At 36.2% G+C, this 17,572-nt stretch overlaps 1 protein-coding gene across 2 annotated transcripts in view; it reads right to left on the bottom strand.

Annotated features, from left to right (window-relative positions):
- Nucleotides 1-17,572, bottom strand: part of ARHGAP24 (Rho GTPase activating protein 24) — a 539,142-nt gene that overhangs the window by 420,210 nt on the left and 101,360 nt on the right. For both annotated transcript variants that reach the window (XM_011951777.1, XM_011951776.1), the window contains exon 2: nucleotides 8,079-8,278. In XM_011951777.1, the coding sequence (XP_011807167.1) occupies nucleotides 8,079-8,278 (200 nt within the window). The remainder of the gene's footprint in view (nucleotides 1-8,078; nucleotides 8,279-17,572) is intronic.

The following is a 17,572-nucleotide window of genomic DNA, read 5'->3' as shown; positions in this document are numbered from 1 at the left end:
AGAGAAAATGCATACCACAAAGGAGAGTATTGTTCTGAAATCTTTCCATGTAAGTTCAATGTTTGACAGCATAGGTGACAAGTGAAAACAAGTTATTTTCTGCTCTGAAGTTAGCATGACCAATGAAAAGCACCTCCTTGTAAATCTTACATGGGCTGATCATCTCTTATTCCCTTCATTATACAATTAATAAAGTATATATTATAGATCTTAACTTCTAAACTGCTGTGTTAATATATCCTGATGGACAAAGATGGTAGAAATGATGATGATAGTAACATCCATAGCTTAATATTTATTAACTGCTTTATATATGGCCAGGTACTGTGTAAGCACTCTAGAAACATTATTTCATGTATTGTTAGCAACTATTCTGAGACAGGTATTTTATGATGTATATTTTACAGATGAGAATAATGAATTTTATGAACTTAGCCAAGCCCTATAGCTAGTAGTGAGTCTAGACTGAACCCAGGCAATCTGATTCCAGAAACTGCACAAAAAACAAGTGGACTCAACTGCTTCCCAGGAAAGTGCCTATACCGGACAAATCAATTCTGGAGAAAATTATGAGCATGAAAATGGTCTCACATCCCGTGATCCCTCTGCCCATCAATCTCTTTTTGTACAAGATATCCTCTGTGTTTTTCCATCTCAGGTGCCCTCTCCAGCAGCGACAGATTTTCTTAGCTCTTCCTCCTACAGTCAAAAGCGACATGAGGAGCAATTCCTGTAATTCCTATTTACATGCTAGTGGAATGATGGCAGGTCAAGTATTTATCTATGGCATAGTTGCTTTTCATAATTTTTCCAGGGATTATATAATAATATAAAATAGTCAATTACAGGAGTTGCAGGACTGTCATGGAAGGCCTTTTTGGATAGGCAGGCATTTTGGATCCCTTCACAGTGAACTGTACGTAGAATGAGTTCTATTTTAACTGTTTAGCTTTAAGTCTAATAAACCAAGAAAAATGGGCATGTAAAGGTAGGGAAAATTTAAGATCTCAAGATAAAATCTAAGATATTTACCACTGCTTCCTGGACTCTTAACAAACTTGCAACAAACTTGCCTCTGCTTTCTTCTCCAAATCTCTGTCTCTTCTTGTCCTCTTTCTTAGGTATGGGAATACTTGACCATTATCGATTTCTAACAATTTACCAAAGTGCCATGGCCCACACCTTTTCTTTGCCATAAATACCACTCCAGCAGCTACAGATACCATCCTTCAATTCTCAGGTTAAATTTTTCCTTTGAGAAGTTCTCTCTGAACCTTGAAGTGGTGGTTGGGGTTCCTCCTATGACTTCCAATGGTTCCCTATTTTATCTTTATTAAAATACTTATTACATTGTATAATAACTATAATTATGCCTAATATCCACTGGAATTTAACTCCTTCTTCACAAATGCCTGGTATTACTTTAGTCACGTATAGCAGAGAGTTCTCACTCGCATGCTCCTCTGCTCCCAGGATCAATCTAGGGGCCATGTCCAGCCTCCTTTGCAGTTAGATGTGCTCATGTGCACAGTGCTATCTAACCAACCAAATGTGAACAGAAGTGACAAGGGCCACTACCATGCCTGGTCCGTCTGATCCTTTTAGGCAATACTCTATTTTATATCCCCATGGTGAATTTGGAAGCCAAAAGTTAAAATTGCAAAATCACTGGCAGCTTAGGTTTCTAAATAGTTGTTTGAAGCAAACTTTCCTTACTTACCTAGAATCATTTTGGACTTTCACCTGAGCTTGTTCTTTCTAAATCCTTATTTTGAGGGATCTATTTATATAAATATGTATTTTCCGTATTATATATTATAAATATATATATTTTATAAATATAAATATATATATATTTCCTAGAATCTAGAATAATGCCTGTAGGTACATTAGAAATTTATAAATATGTGTTCAGTTAAATAAATCAAATGAATGAGTAGTATTAATATCTTAAACAATAAATTCTATTTTTCTCATACTAATTTATAAAAATACTAATGTTGCTTTCATGCTTACCATGTACCAATGCTTTCCAAAATCAGATACATAAAATGTCTTATTTAATCTCCAAAATAATATTATGAGATATTTACTATCATAATCTCATTATACAGATTAGCAAATTGAAGCTTATACCAGCTAATTCATTTGCCCAATGTATCCAAATTAGTAACTATATGAGCTAAGATTCAATTCCAATAATTTTACTCTGCACTCTATGTCTTTATTCTTTAAAAAGTTATTCCTATATTGCTGTGTAGAGGAAAGCAATACAATTTTAAATAACAGTGGAATAAAATAATATTTTATATAAATAATACTTTTGCTTTATATAATAATTTCTAGGAAAGCGCTAAGAGTTCTTAAGAATTTATGATGATGCATAGTACCATCTTAGTGTCATTTTAAACACCAAAAGACTCAGATGCTACCCAGAAAGTTAGTTTGAGATTTAAAGATGATATCTAAGTTTCAATGCTTCTAGTATTATTTTAAATACTTCATCGAGGCTTTGGCTCCATAAATGTTAACAGGACAGCAATTGCCTTAGAGATTTCTAGATTTCATTAACACACGAGTTTGATTAAATATATAAAATGAGAGCTTACTCTTAAATCAGCAGTCAATCCTTGCACATTTAGAGGTCCACCTTCAGGTTATAATTCACTCTAAATCACTTTGTTCTCTAAGTTAAGAAAATCCATTGTGATCTAATACAGTGTCATCTTCATCATGTACAGAAAAAACCTTCCCCACATAAGTGGATCAATATCTGTTGTAGAAAGTCTAGACCAGATTAATTGGGTTGGTGCCTGTTTGGATTTTAGTCATTTTATCAGGAGTTTCAGATTGGCTTCTGAAAATCGATGCCCTGCTGTGTCAAACTCTAGCACAAGCCTATGTCAGAGGCTTTCTCTAGTATGGTCAAGCTTGAGCCTTAGCTTTTATTTAAGTAGTAATACGCTACATAATAGAAGTAAAATAGGCATTTTACTTCTATTTAATAGGCAAATAAAAAAGTCATTAGGAAAATGTATCACTGGATTCACTTAACAAAACCTGCACGATTTCGTTATTTTTAAGATAACTATAATCATACTTCATCTCTGACTCGGCTGCTCCCCCCATGTTATTGTATTGACAAGGCCATGGTCATTTGTCATGATTAATGAAGCATGCAAGAACAGATATTGTCATGAATTCAGTTCAAATGTGTTTTAAGCCCTTTCTAATAGATATCCAAAGTCCTTGGGGGTATGCGGTGTAGGGGGAAGATTCATTTTTATAGATTCTTCTGTACAGTATGATTTTACAGTTTTTCCTCTGCATGTAAATACAGTGAAATTTGTAAGATAAATTAAAATAGAAAACATATTACTTAAAAAACTGGAAAAATTCAGCACTATAAAATGTTTATAGTAGTGGCCTGTGAGTGACAAGAATTACAGATGTATTAATGTACTTTCAAAAATGGTCTACATGCATCACCTTCCTGTTTGTTTTTATAGAAACAATCAAAATCAACTTTATTTTTAAAATATGCTCTGAATAAAATCTGCATAAGTGCAAATAATTATAGATAATGGATTCTGGAGACAGTTTTGAACTATAAAGTTGCTTTTATCCTATTAAAAAATTACAGGATACTGAGGATGTTTAGTTTGATTTATATTAAATGTTAAATAGCTATATTATAAGATAAGTCTCTCATATATTGCCAGGTATTGTTGGCTAAGTGCTGGAAAGTCACTGTTTACAAATCAGGTGCTGTCTCCAGAGAGAGGATAGCCTTGAGGTACCTTTGCCTTTTACTCAAAAAGAAAATATAAGACAAGTGACAGTGAAACTTTCTAAGTTCTCAAATTTGTGCAGGTTGTTGAATATTTGGAAGGCAAAGTGCAAGTTGAATAAGAACATAAAACATTCATAGTAAGTTCAAATATTTAAGTACATAATGCACTAAATCAGATATAGTGTGTTCTCATAACAATAAAAATTGAAGACAGAGATGTAAGGAAAATCTAATTGAGAAACTCTTATTTATTAACTTAAGTTTTCAATGTATTAGGAAACAACTGTCATGATTCCTTTCTGAGATTAACATAGTTGTGTAGTTTGAGTATCACAGGTGCTCTGGAAATAGCTTCTCATTGCCTACTAAGGAATCCCTTTTCCATTGGGGTCCCCCGTTTCTTTCTAACTACATTCTTGCCGTATATTCACCCTTGCAATATGGAGCTATTTATAGATATCTATTTTCTTTCCTCCATGTCTTTCCTCTGCTCTGAATTCCTTTCCCTAATTTATCTACCTGCAAAACTCACATCGACCTTCAAAATCCCAGGTTAGGGTCACCTCTTGCCTTATGCAGCCTTTCCCAAGCCCTCTAGACAGTCCTCACTCACTCCTTGCTACTAATTGTACCTATGTATTCATAGCATTCAGCATTTTCAGGGTAGCCTGTTATGATTATAATTTTGCTTTCCCTCAGCAGATGAACAGTTTTTCATAATAAGGATAATGATGGAGTTTGATTTGACTCTTTTTATTGAGTAAAATAACTCAGTGAAAATTTACTGTAATAAATTGAGAACTTTAACCAAGGACAAGAAGGACATAAATTTCAAGGGTTTTTTACTCTCATTTGAGAAGTGCCTTCTAAGAAAGTAAAAAAACAAAAAGCAAGTTAAGTTTATTGAATCTTTTCAGCTGGTTAGGAATGTTTAAAAGGATGAATTTTTGAAATTTTACTCATGATATTTTCTCCATATTATTGAAATAGCCCTCATCAAAATACATGAAGGCCAAGGGCATTCTTATGTTGGAAGCATTGAAGTGAAAAGAAGAAAACAAGAAATATCTCTGACTAAAATCAAAGGTAAAGAAAAGTTGAGGACTAATGAGAAGGCAAGGACGAAGCAGAAGGAGCACTGCATCTAGGAGCAAGAAAATGACTCCTAGTTCTTCATCTATCACTCATTAACAACGTTCTTTTGGCTATTACACACAGATACACACACAACCATATACATTCAATCATAAACACACAACTACAGAATGACAGGTCTTAGGACAAATTTTTTTCCACTTTCAACATTTTTCAAGGTGCTCAATTATTCTCCATTTAGATGTTCTGATTCTTTAAAATATATTCTACAAAAATCACTGCAGGGCTTATTTAATGTGGCTTAAACTTTGTTGTTTTAAATAGTATGATTTTGATAGATGGAGTTGAAAACAGTATTACTCACAGTACCTTGGTCCCGGCCCTGCTGCTGCATGGCTCTAGATACATTCCATTGACGCATTAACTCATTTAAAAATATGCTATTAACAGTTACCATGTACCAGGCATCTACTCTTACTTGGTCTATTTTAAGGGAAGAAATTAGCCCATTCATAGAACAATATAGAATGCTTGCATATTACAAACATTCCCTCTGATACAGAAATTGTCAGTTCTTAAGCTGAATTTGTATGTGTGTGTTTAAACATCAGGGCAAAACATTAAAAAGTTCAGTGTTAAAATTATCAGTGCTTGAATTGTATGAAAGTTAGTTTAAAAAGATAATTCAAAGTTATTTATCCCAAGGCTGGGCGCAGTGACTCACGCCTGTAATCCTAGCACTTTGGGAGGCTGAGGTGGGTAGATCATCTGAGGTCAGGAGTTCAAGACCAGCATGGCCAACATGGTGAAATCCCTGTCTCTACTAAAAATACAAAAAATTAGCCAGGTATGGTGGCGCACTCATGTAGTCCCAACTACTTGGGGGCCTGAGACAGGAGAATCACTTAAACCCAGGAGGTGGAGGTTGCAGTGAGCTGAGATCGCACCACCATACACCAGGCTGAGCTACAGAGTGAGACTCCATCTCAAAAGAAAAAAGAAAAATAAAAAGAAAGAAAAGAAAGATAAAAGAATAAAGTTATTTATCCTACACTTTAACTGCTTTATTAATCACAAATCTTTAACAAATAATACATAGAATGAAAAACTTAAAAACATTTTTTAGGGGGGATGGTGATGGTCTACATTTGGTTTGTAAAAGAATTAGTACTTTTTGGTCAATACAAGTCTATTTTGTTAATTTTAGTTATAGTAAGTCCACAAATACTAATAATACTAGGAACATGCTAATATAAAAATACTATTTATCTTGGAAATACTATGAATTAAGTAATTTTCATTTTGAGTAGATTTTTATTTGAATTAATCTGGAGTTTTTACATTACAAAATTTATATTTCCAATTTTTAATCAATATAACCACCAGAGTGCCTGCTAGTCATGAAGATACAGTGGATCCAAGCCTGTGGTCCGTGTTTCTCAAATTTGAGAATGTGCAAATGTCAGAGAACGTGCACATGAACTCTAATTTGAGGAATTCTGCCCTAAATTGTTCAAAAAGGATATTATCATATTGCCTGGGATATGGCCCTCTATGTATTTTCTCACAGATAGTATTCACTGTGATCCTCCATAACGAAGTCCCCACATTGGACCCCTTAAATTCCGTCTTTTCACATTAACCTGATTCCTTTCTCTGAGTTTGGTAAAAATAATTTTATATTCAAGATAATACCTTAATCTGATTATTAGATAATTATGAAACAAGGTGCAATTAGAAAAGAACCATGGAGGGTAAGATAGGAGACAGAAGACTCCATTAATTTGCTTCTGATCTTTGAATGATTATATGATCTTGATTACATCACTTCATATCTCTAAGTCACAGTTTCCTCCTCTGTAAAAGTAGTCCCCATATTCCCCACTGGTTTGCAATAACAAATAAAATAACAGATACGGAAAGTACTATAACTGTCATGATACCAATATGGGACCTTCTAAATTTACGTATAATGTCTTGGGCTAAAGCCATATGAACTCAGACTTGAGACAAATCATTAAAAGACTGTTTAACTTTGGGTAATCTGCATTACACATAAACCTTGGTGTTCATGCATAATTAGGGTTAATAATACCTACCTCATAGGATTATTTTATATATTTCATCAGATAATATATGTAAATTTTTTGGCTGATGTCCAGCCCTGGCAAATGCCTAAAAAGTAGTAGCAATTTCAAAAAAATGACCAAGGTTTGTAGCATGTATTTTTATTGCTATTTTTAGGGAATTCAATTAGAGGAATGAGAACATTGTGAAATTATAATGCCTTAGGAATGTAAAATACTAAAGCAGAGACCTGGTCCAAATTCCTAATTAAGTTTCTTAACTTTAACACAAGAGGAAATAGCCTCAAGAACATACTGTTAGGGTTGTTTATATAAACGAATATAAAATGTTTCTTCTCTCATGTATGTATCCTATAGATGTAGATGAAAAACACACAGAAGTGATGCCTCAGTTTGCACATCCTCTCATCAACTGATAAGCCATGATCAATCTGAGAAAACTGTTGCAACTGCAGAAATGCAGGTGAAGATGATTCTTCTCTCTCATTGCAGTCTTGAGACTTATGGTTGAGAAAATAAGTAAATAAGCAAATAAAGAAACACTAAGGAATTACAGAGCAACAGAGAGACTATTCACAGAGGAATGGGTACATTATGTATGCTGGCTGAATGTATCAATGTCATTTGGTTTAGCACCACATCCATATTGTATGTAAGTTAAAGTATGGAGGAAAGCCTCTGAGAATTGATACTGAAAATGTCTCAGAAATTACTGAAAGTTGTGCCTACAGTTCTTCCTTCAAATCTGTGCTTTCCATTTACTCCTGAGAAAAAGAAAGATGTTTTGGCTACAATATATCTTTTAGCAGATGTCTATTAAAATTTTCTCATGAACTAAGTTTGCCAGAGGAACTGAGACATTCTCCTCTGGCTTAGTAAAAACTGAAATTAATATTAGATAAGTATAATTTGCCTCTTGACCTCAATTAGCAAATTTATTATCTCCAACTCAAAGCAAACAGTGGGTAAAAGGGTGAAAGATGACAATGAACTGAAGGAGACCAGGGAACTTTGGGTGGTCTCAGTCCCAATCAGTTTCCAGCAAATCCCTCTATTTCTTGGCTTTCTTGGGCCCTTAATGCTTTACATTTTCTCCTACTCACCAAGGGTTTGGTTTCATCTTCATCTTTGAAATAGTAGAGCTGATCCCCCTTGAGCACAAACCAGCGAGTATGCCAAGTCTTGACAAAGCCTCCTTGCTTCCTCAGCCACCCACACTTGATGGCATTCTGCCGCCCTTGGCCTTGTTGGGGGTTCTCCGTGGAGTCATTGTTCTCCTCCATTATCAAGCTGATGGACTTTCCTAGTTAGCAAACAAAAAGAAAGGAAAATAATGAGGTGCTCCATTGTATTCAACTCCCTTTTAAACCACTCTTCTCCAGAAAAAAAAAAAAAAGAAAGAAAGAAAGAAAAAGAAAGAGAGGGAGAGGAGAGAGGAAAGAAAAGAAAGAGAGGGAGAGGAGAGAAAGAAAGAAAAGAAAAGAAAGAGAGAAAGAGAGAAGGAAAGAGAGAAAGAAAGAGGGAGAGAAAGAGAGAGAGAGAGCAAGGGAAGTGAAGGGAAGGAAAGGGGAAGGGGAAGGGAGAGGGAAAAGGGGTGAAAAATGTTCCTCAACTCGTTGGCCAAATTTCTAGACACAAACCACAGACCTGGCAACAATATGCACAGAGGAAACATGCAGAGAGCTTGTTTTGCCGTCCTGCCTTCTTAAATGAATTCAGCAGCTGAGTGGTGCTCTTTGTCCCTAAGTAGAACTGAACAATGAGAAAGTTCTAGAGGTATGTGTGAAGAAGGAATTTCTAAAAACAACCTAAGAAGAACTGAACAATGAGAAAGTTCTAGAGGTAATGTGTGAATAAGGAATTTCTAAAAACAACCTAAGAAGAACTGAACAATGAGAAAGTTCTAGAGGTAATGTATGAAGAAGGAATTTCTAAAAACAACCTAAGAAGAACTGAAAAATGAGAAAGTTCTAGAGGTAATGTGTGAAGAAGGAATTTCTAAAAACAAACTAAAACATAACTCTCAAGATTATGGCCTCTGTGTCTGTTGGGCACAGCCTAGGGCAGGCCCCTGCAGGCCTAGGTTTACCTGAGCAAGAGCTAGCATGATATGTGTCCCCATTTCAAGAGACTATTTAGAAAACCTTAATGGAAGACATTTGTCTTACATAGGGGAACTTATCTCAAGATGTTTCTACCCCCTGTTTCCCAGATTATTCCCTCGACAATTTCTTTGGCTGGTCAGGGATTCATATAGCTGAAAAAGTTTAAGAGAAAACCAAAAAAAAAAAAAAAAAAAAATACCTGCTTTTGCTAGTTTTTCCTATAGTTTTTTCCTTTCTCCTACAGCCATTCTCAAGCTTCAGGAGTCTGTGGTGTGTGCCAGTACATGACATGATGAGGAATATTTTAAGGTTATGTGTGAAGTAGTGTAAGGCCACACTACCTATACATAAGCAAGAAAATGAGTTCTTCATTGGAAAAATATTAACCAACAGGTGAGATGCTAAAACTGCTCCAGTAAAAATAGAGAAGGTGGACATTCTGTGGGAGCCAGGCACAAGTGGTTAAAAGAGAATTTCCTGTCCCAAAAGCTTCTTCCAAATCCTTGCTAATGTTTATTTCTAAACATTTGTTCAGGAATTGGGAAGCCCTCTCTATCTCTTGTGTCTCTGATGAGGTTATAAAGATATTGATTATCTGATAAAACATAGATTATTCCTGTCCAGGCATATAAACAAAGTCCCTGTTTTATCATTTCTGATCAATTCTGGAAGACAAGCTGTCTTTCTGTCCAGTCTTTATATTCACCACTAATTTTTTAATCAATTTGCATGTATACAATTCTACTTATAAATTCCATGAAGTTTCCATTGTCAGTCCTTGGTCATTTATGTTTCTTCCTTGAAGTCTCAGGGTCAAATCTTCCATTATTGTGATTCAAGTTCTCTCAATTTAGTCCTGCCATTCCTGTTGCAGGGATGAAGCAGAACCTTCGTTCTAATTACTTATTTTAAAAACTTCAACCATCTTTGCAGAAGATTTGCCTCTTTCATTGGCATATATTTCAATCTATCACTATCCTTACCTTAATCTTCACCTCTTAAACTACTTTTAAACTTCAAGGAAGTCACTTGACTATTGTCTGTCTCATTCAATATGCACTTTTTTCCTTTCTTAAAAAAACAGGCCCCTGTCTCTACAATACATCTGGACACCTCCTTTGCCCTATGGGGCATTCCGTGACCATAACCACTTATTGGAGAAAACATTCTTCCATCAGGTGTGTGCCCGTGTGGGTGCAGACTGGATCATACCTGATGCTTCCAATTTGCTATGCCCGCAGGGCAGGAACTTTCGTCTCCTTTCCTTCACAGTACCTGACCTACTATGACGAGCCAAGAACTCCATTCTAAATGAACAATTAATGCTGTAAGATAATTTAGATAGTAAGTATGCTTACTTAGACCACCCTAAATAATCTTTTTCGTCTCCTGGTATTTAAACTGTTTAAATCTACACAACTTGCTGTTTCATCACTGCCTAATTATTCTTTGACCAAACACCTTAATTTATAAAGTTAAATGGGACCTTAAAACAAACATTCCAACACACACACACACCCCACAAACATGCACACACAAATCTAGAATTCATTGCACAACAAATTATTTAGGGCCCTTATGTATGTTTTTCTTTCCTCTCCAATTCATGCTTTCTATTAAATTTGAAAAATTCCCTCTAAAGTGCTTCAAGGTTATTAGCAATCTACCATTGATAATATAAAAAATACAAGTAGCTAATTTCCCTTTTGTGTACATTAATGCCTTAGTGAGAAATGTGTGTACACTAGAACATGGTTTCTGATTCCTTCTGCATATATTGTTTATAAATCTGACCGAAGTCAATGACAATATTGCCCACTGAACTGACTATAATGTCTATACTTTTATGATTTTAGAATGCATCAGAAAGTGCTTTACTAATGCTAATTGAAGACTAATTGTAACAATTCATTAAAACAGAAATGAAAACAGACTTATACTCCTAAGGGAAAAAAAATGCCACAACTATTGTTGGATGAGGAAAATTAAGTTTTACTAAAATAACCACAATTTGTATAGAGGTCTTAATATTTCTGGAAAAATAAAATGATTAAAATTCTATACTTCATCTTTAAAATGAGGATGCTGGACTGGATTATTTCCAACTATGGTCTCTTCTAGCACTCTGAAATCTATCATCTCTGTAATTCTGTAAGGGTAGGGACATCAGATATCCTTACTACTCAGTAGAATGTCTGGCATGCAGTGAAGCTCAATCAATGTTTGATGAAGTAATCAATTTTACAATAGGTTTCATGCTAAGTATCTAAAAGTGAACACGATCTCCCTCTGAAATGTGATCTTCCCCCAAACCTGACCGTAGTAAATGACACCATGATACACCCAGTTTCAAAGATAAGTATATAGAAAACTGATCATTTGACTCCTAACTCTTCCTCACCCTGGATATCAAATCAATCAGTAAATTCAGAATGCCTCTAAAAATAGTTCAAATCCATCCCTTTGGCTTCATCTCTATTGCCACCTTATGGTGCAGTCCACTATTATCTTTTGAGGAGATGATTCTAATAGCCTTCCGAGGAGTCTCACTGCTTCCATTTTTAGCCATAAACACAAACACACAGGTACATGCTCACACATACTTCATTCTCCAAAACGCAGCCAAAGTGAGCTTTTAAAAATTCAAATCAGATAAGGACTCTCAACATTTGAAAATGCTGTTGGCTTCCCACTGTACTTATTTCAAAATCCAGAGTCTTACCATGGCCAATAAGGCTCTGAATCATCTGGCACCTGTTTACCTCTCTAACCTAATCTCACGCCACCTTCTCCCCATCCCTCCCAATACCATACACATGCATACTTAACCACTCTTATCTCCTTTCAGTTCTGGAAACACCCAAGCTCCTCTATGCCTTGCTGCTTTCTACCCAGAAAACTCTGCCTTGAGCTGTTTTCATGCTCAACTCCTTTTTATTTAAGTTTTGGCTTCAAATCTGTGTCTTCCAAAAAACCTTCACTAATCACCCTGTGAATTAGGTCACCTCTTTTTATTCTCTGTCACTGAACTGTGTCCTTTGTCTCCCTGGCACTTCTCTAAATTGCTATTTCTTTAGCTCTTTATTGTCTATTGCCCCACCAGGAGATCATAAGCTTCATGAAGTCAAGGACATGGCTTTCCTTACTAAGTATACCCAGTGCCTTTAATAGTGCTTACCTGGTACTCAATAAACCTGTTGAATCTACAGATGGAGCTCTGCAATAATCACAACAGAATCTCTACAAAGAATATTCTAGAGGGTTCTTTTTCATTGCATTTAAAGCCTTAAAGAAAACTGTGTACATTAAGAACTTGACTTTTTTCCTTTGACACAGGAGACTTCAATTAGCATGAAAATTGTTCTTAAACACAATGTCAAAATCATTACACTTGAAAGAACCTGAAACTGCCCTTATGAAAAAATTATTGAGAATTTATACTTTTTAGTTTTGGCAGGAAATACACATAACCAATTGTGGTTTAACATTAAGTATAGTTTATTCACTAAAATTCTCAGAGAATGATTTCACCGAATCTCTGCTGGGAAAATACTTTCACTGAAGTCAGGCCATGGTAGCTAGGTGGTATGTGAGATTACAAAATAGAACTATTAGAAAATAAACATAACGATGAACAAAGTAATCATCTAAATAAACAGTTATTCCAAGCTAAAACAAAAACAGAACTGATAAATTAACCTGTGTCTGTATCAATCTTAAGATAAAAACCTTAATGATGGCTACTGTACCATGCCATAGCTAGACAGTTCTCAGCATTTGATGGGCTTGTAGCTTTTCAATTGTTTTCCAGAGGAGGAAACTGGTTTCTACATCTGTTTGTATGGTTTTCTTTTGCAACCAGATGGGCCAAGAACACAACAGTATAACATGGTGCAATCAGAGATGAAACTCATGCTCCTAACAAACTCTTCTAAGAATCAAACAGTACACACATAGATATGTAGCTGTGTGACTTCAGCAAAGAATATATAAGCATGCATATAAATAAGGATGTAAATAAAGAGGATGCCATATACCACAGAATTGCAATGTATTTGAAATTACAATACCTTACTATACATGTTCAGCAAACATGAGAGAATGAGATAGTAGGAGAGAGCTAGAGAAAAGGAAAAAGGGAGAGAGAACAACTTAAATAACACAGGCAATTCTACCACAATGCATCCACTCAATGAATGCATGCTCCCATGGCGAGGATGAAGGGGAACAAATGCATCTCCATGCTTTCACTCAGTATCAGTTTCCTTGGCATCTGGTGGGGTATTTCACTGTATAAATGTGTTCTCAGAATTTGAGTGCACACGATTTCATACCTCATGTCCCCTCAATCAGTGAAAGAAACAGTGATCTGTCCTATTGCTGGGGGAAGAAAACAAAACAAAACTGGCAATGTTGGTAAAATATTACAACCTATGAGAGATTTGTGGGACTTTGAGAAGAAATTTTGATCACACTCAATTGTCACCATTTGCACTGACTTTAGAACATAAATCATTTTTAAGATGTGATTCCACGGTATGCAGTATATTACTACAGAGAGCCAATATTTACCTAAATCCTACTTTTTCTTATTTTAAACAAAATAGTTTATTTTATAGGTATTGCCAATAGGCTGGTTTGTCAAGTGGCAGGACATTGTATTGAGCTGTATGTCTACATACTAGATACACCCTTTCTATGCATAATTGTTCACACTACAAAAACTTACAAAAGGAATTAGATGGTATGTGCATGTGTTTACAGGCATACATGTAAGTGCACATATGTGTGTGGGTGTGTGTATGTGTGGGTGTACGGTGGGTGTGGGTATATATATATATACCATGTATGTTCTGTCTAGAGCAGGAGTCCCCAACCCCCTGGGCTGCAGACCAGTACCAGTCCATGGCTGGCAAGGAATTGGGCCACACAGGAGGTGAGCTGTAGGCAAGCGAGCATTACTGCCTGAGCCTCATCTCCTGTCAGATCAGCAGTGGCATTAGATTGTCATAGAAGCTCAAACCCTATTGTGAACTGCCCAGCAGGGGATCTAGGTTGTGCGCTCCTTATGAGAATCTAACCAATGTCTAATGATCTGAAGTGGAACAGTTTCATCCCCAAACTATCTCCCCTTCGCCCCATGAAACTGGTCCCTGGTGTTAAAAAGGTTGTGGACCACTGCTCTAGAGAACAAAATCTTTAAAGGCAAAATATTTATTGACATTCTTTTCTCATTTTTTAAATACTCAGTGCCATGGCTCTGGAAGCCATGTAAGCATATGCCTGCAGATCTGACATTCTTTGATGAAGCAAAGTACATAAAAGAATGTTGCCATCCAGCGTTCAATAAAAATCCTGATTGTGCTATTATTAAAGTCAACCAGTGAAGTGATAGATTTATTTTTATTATTTCTCAGAACATTTCCTCAATAACTGTAGCTGTGTACCTGATTTAGAAGCTGGAACTCTTTTAGTATCCTAAATATTTAAATAATTTCAGGATAAAATGATGTAACAAGCATATTTTTCATGTAAGTCAGTCACCCCTGACTTGATTTAACATATTCAGCTCTCTACTTTGGCTCAGCTGTGAATGTTGAATGTGAAAGTTGAATCCTACCAAATCTCTCCTTTGTCCATTTTCCAATTCCATCTAGATTTTCCCTGGATGCAATGAATGCCATCTCTCCTAACCCTCACTACCTATAGCAGAAGTTAGTGCCCCACAGAGAATCCTCTTACTTGTTGTTATGGACTGAATGTTTTGTGCCCTTCTAATTTGTATGTCGAAGTCCCAACCCTCATTGTGATGGTATTTGCATATAGGGCCCTTGGGAGGTAATTAGGATTTGATGAGGTCATGAGGATGGGGTGCTGATCCAATGGGATTAGTGCCCTTATAAGAAGAGACACCAGAGAATTTGTGGTCTCTTTTTCTGCACCCACATAAAGAAGAGCTCATGTGAGCACACAGCAGTATGGTGGTCACCTAGAAGCCAAGAAAAGAGGCTTCAGAACAAAACCCACCTTACAAACACCTTGATCTTAGACTTCCCTGCCTCCAGAACTGTTAGAAATAAACTTCTCTTGTTTAAGCCACTCAGTCTATGGTATCTTGCTATGGAAGCCTGAGAAGAATAAGATACCTGCCATTGTACCCACTCCACCACAGGGTCTGCATGTTGGCTGGTCACCACAAACCTTAGCCAATGACTAACTAGAAAGGGAGTAACAAAGGCAGCCTTCTTGCCTCACAGGGAACTAACTTTGTGTTTCAGTCTGTGCTCCAGAGCTTCTGCATGAGATTAGGTCAAAGCCAGTTTATACTGAACTTGATTCCCCTGCCCCATCCTGCTTCCCTTACTTCCCTTCTCCTGAGAGCACTCCATAATAAATTACTTGAGTAGTAGTTCTCACCTCAAGCTCTGGTCTAGGAACTCTGGCCTTAGACTCTTCTAAGCTGCAGATGCTTCAACTTTTGTCACCCTCACTTCTCTTCCTAACTTCACCCATGGTAACAATAATAGTTCAACACTGAACTTAGTGTCTTTCTTTCTTGCCAAATGTGGCAAAGCCTATTGTTGCCTTCAATTTCTGCCCACTTTCCTTGTCCCATCATGCCATTCCTGATACTCTGCATCTCAGTTCTGGGGAAGCCAGGAACACAATGAGGATGAAGTTGTCAGTACCACCTCCTAGTTTATGGATGGTTGGCTGAAAGTAAGAGTGTGGTACAAGGATACTATTAGGGAGTACAAGTATAAATGGGAGGAATGCAAGTAGAAGATGGAAGCACAGGTGGTGGTAGAGAGAAGGGGCAAGAGTCAAGGACAAACATTTTCATTTCCATCACAAAAGTCTAAATCTCCATGTTCTACCCTGTGTCAGACATAAAATCATATAGTTATGTGGCTCAACCTTGAATAAAATCTTGTTCATACACAGAGACAGACACATGCACACACACACACACACACACACACACACACAAATTCACATAAAACTAAGTGTACTGAGAATGAGCAATACCTTTAGAACTCACGGAGTGCCTACTGTGTACAAGACACTGTGCAAATCCAGACCCATCATATCACTTTCCTTGATTTCCATCATAGCCTTCTATTTAATCTAAACCCTGATTTCATTCCTAGCACACTGATATGATGGATTCTTTCCATAGTGTTAGCAATTTCTTTAGAAAGCGAATCAAGTCATGTTACCACCATTCTAAAACTATCTAATAATTAATCATTTCCACTCAGAGTTAAATCCAAATTATTTGTCACAACCAATATGGCCCCAAACAATCCCTGCCTACCTTTCCTTGAATGCTTCCCTCACATCTTTGAATGGCTAATTTATCACCATTCAATTCTCAGTTCAAATGTTGCCTTAATATTATAGATGCCCCCCTCAGCCTCCCTTACTAGAAGCGTCCCTCATCCCTCGCCACATTCTATCATATTTCCTTATTTTATTTTTTCCACAGCACACAAGAATCCCTTTTGTATTCGGTTTTCCTTGTCATTTCTCTGTCTCCCCTTTGGCACAAGAGCACCTTGAGGATGGAGGCCTTTTCACCAGTGTATTGAGCAGAGGTAGCAGAGAGTGGCCATTAAATACACAGTTTTGGTTCAAATGCATGAACACCTCCTAAGGCATAAAACTACCCAAAAGCATAAAACTATAAAATGGTTTAAAAATATACCAGATAGCTAAAGATTCATACAAGAGCAAGGATGCAGAGAAGGACATATAGAAGGTTTTGCAAACATGTGCATTTACCAAAAAGTACATAACGGAAAAATATTTAAATAATTACATCTTAGCAACTTATAGTAAGGGGGAAAAAAGTAACTGCTAACTAAAGAAAACAGATGAATTTTCCCAGTTCACTTTCTGTCCCCTCACTCTCCACCATACCATCTTTTCCTTGAAGAATAAATCAAAATGTGGTGCCTACAAGGGAATCAGTCCTCTAGGTCCAAAATAACAAAGAATGTAATAGAGATTGTTTTAGCACTAATATAAATTCCAGGAGCCTAAATATGTTTATGGGAAGCAATTGAATTTCTTTTTTTTTTTTTTTATACTCTGAGTGAAAAATCTGTTTATATAATAAATGATTAATATTAGTAATATATTTGTAAACTATTTCTACAATAATTGTTTTAAGTGTTTATATAAAAGATCAAAAATATGAATAGACAATTGCAATGAAGACATACATATATGGCTAATAAACATACACAAAGATATAGGGACCCATTATTAAATAGTACCAGTTAAAATCATAATTAAATCTTGTTTTAGATCGTTCAGATTGACAAAGCATTCTGTTAAAGGTGTTATGAGGCCAGTGTCGTGCCTCATGCCCGGAATCCCAGCACTTTGGGAGGCCAAGGCTGGTAGATCACCTGAAGTCAGGTGTTTGAGACCAGCCTGGTCAACATGGTGAAACCCTGTCTCTACTAAAAATACAAAAATTAGCT

The sequence above is a fragment of the Colobus angolensis genome, unplaced genomic scaffold (assembly GCF_000951035.1).
Source record: "Colobus angolensis palliatus isolate OR3802 unplaced genomic scaffold, Cang.pa_1.0 Scaffold328, whole genome shotgun sequence".
Taxonomy (NCBI): domain Eukaryota; kingdom Metazoa; phylum Chordata; class Mammalia; order Primates; family Cercopithecidae; genus Colobus; species Colobus angolensis.
This window is presented reverse-complemented; position numbering and strand designations above follow the sequence as displayed.